The sequence below is a fragment of the Eimeria mitis genome, genomic scaffold, assembly GCF_000499745.2.
Source record: "Eimeria mitis Houghton genomic scaffold, Emh_scaff6072, whole genome shotgun sequence".
NCBI lineage: Eukaryota > Apicomplexa > Conoidasida > Eucoccidiorida > Eimeriidae > Eimeria > Eimeria mitis.
In genome coordinates, this window is record NW_013574291.1 from 1,613 (window position 1) to 2,168 (window position 556).

Below are 556 nucleotides of genomic sequence, written 5' to 3' on the forward strand. Positions count from 1 at the left end.
TCAACGGGGAGGAGACAGCCCCACAACCCCCTGCTGCTGCTGCACCCCCCAGCAGCAGCAGCAGCAGCAGCAGCAGCAGCAGCAACAGCAGCAGCAGCAGCAGCAGCAAGGATAGCAGCAACGATGCTGCGGAGACACCGACAGCAAAAAGAAGCAAAAAGGAAAGGCCTCGCAGTGTATCTCCAGGAGGAGTTGCTGCTGCTGCTGCAGCTGTTCCTGCTGCTGCTGCTGCTGCTGCTGCAGCAGCAGCAGCAGCAGAGGGAAAAGAACCGGCGACAAAACGCCCAACTAACCGCAAACGCGGCTGATATAATTTGAACGAGGGTTTAGGGTTTAGAGAATACTACAGCTAGGGTTTAGGGTTTAGGAGAGACCCTGTAGCTAGGGTTTAGGGTTTAAAACAAGAGCTCAGCTAGGGTTTAGGGTTTAGAGGACCTTAGCTAGGGTTTAGGGTTTACGCGAAACCGCAGCTAGGGTTTAGGTGTTTAGGGTTTAGGGTTTCCGAGAGACGACAGTTAGGGTTTGAGGAATACCTTAATGAGGGTTTAGGGTTTTG

At 53.2% G+C, this 556-nt stretch overlaps 1 protein-coding gene across 1 annotated transcript in view; it reads left to right on the plus strand.

The window, feature by feature from the left end:
* The window catches only part of EMH_0085740 (CAF1 family ribonuclease domain containing protein, putative), a gene marked incomplete at both ends in the record, with an annotated part of 1,561 nt that extends 1,253 nt beyond the window's left edge, over positions 1-308 (plus strand). Inside the window, one exon of the mRNA XM_013500944.1 lies at positions 53-308. Coding sequence (XP_013356398.1) covers positions 53-308 — 256 coding nt within the window. The remainder of the gene's footprint in view (positions 1-52) is intronic.
* Positions 309-556: the final 248 nt, after the last annotated feature.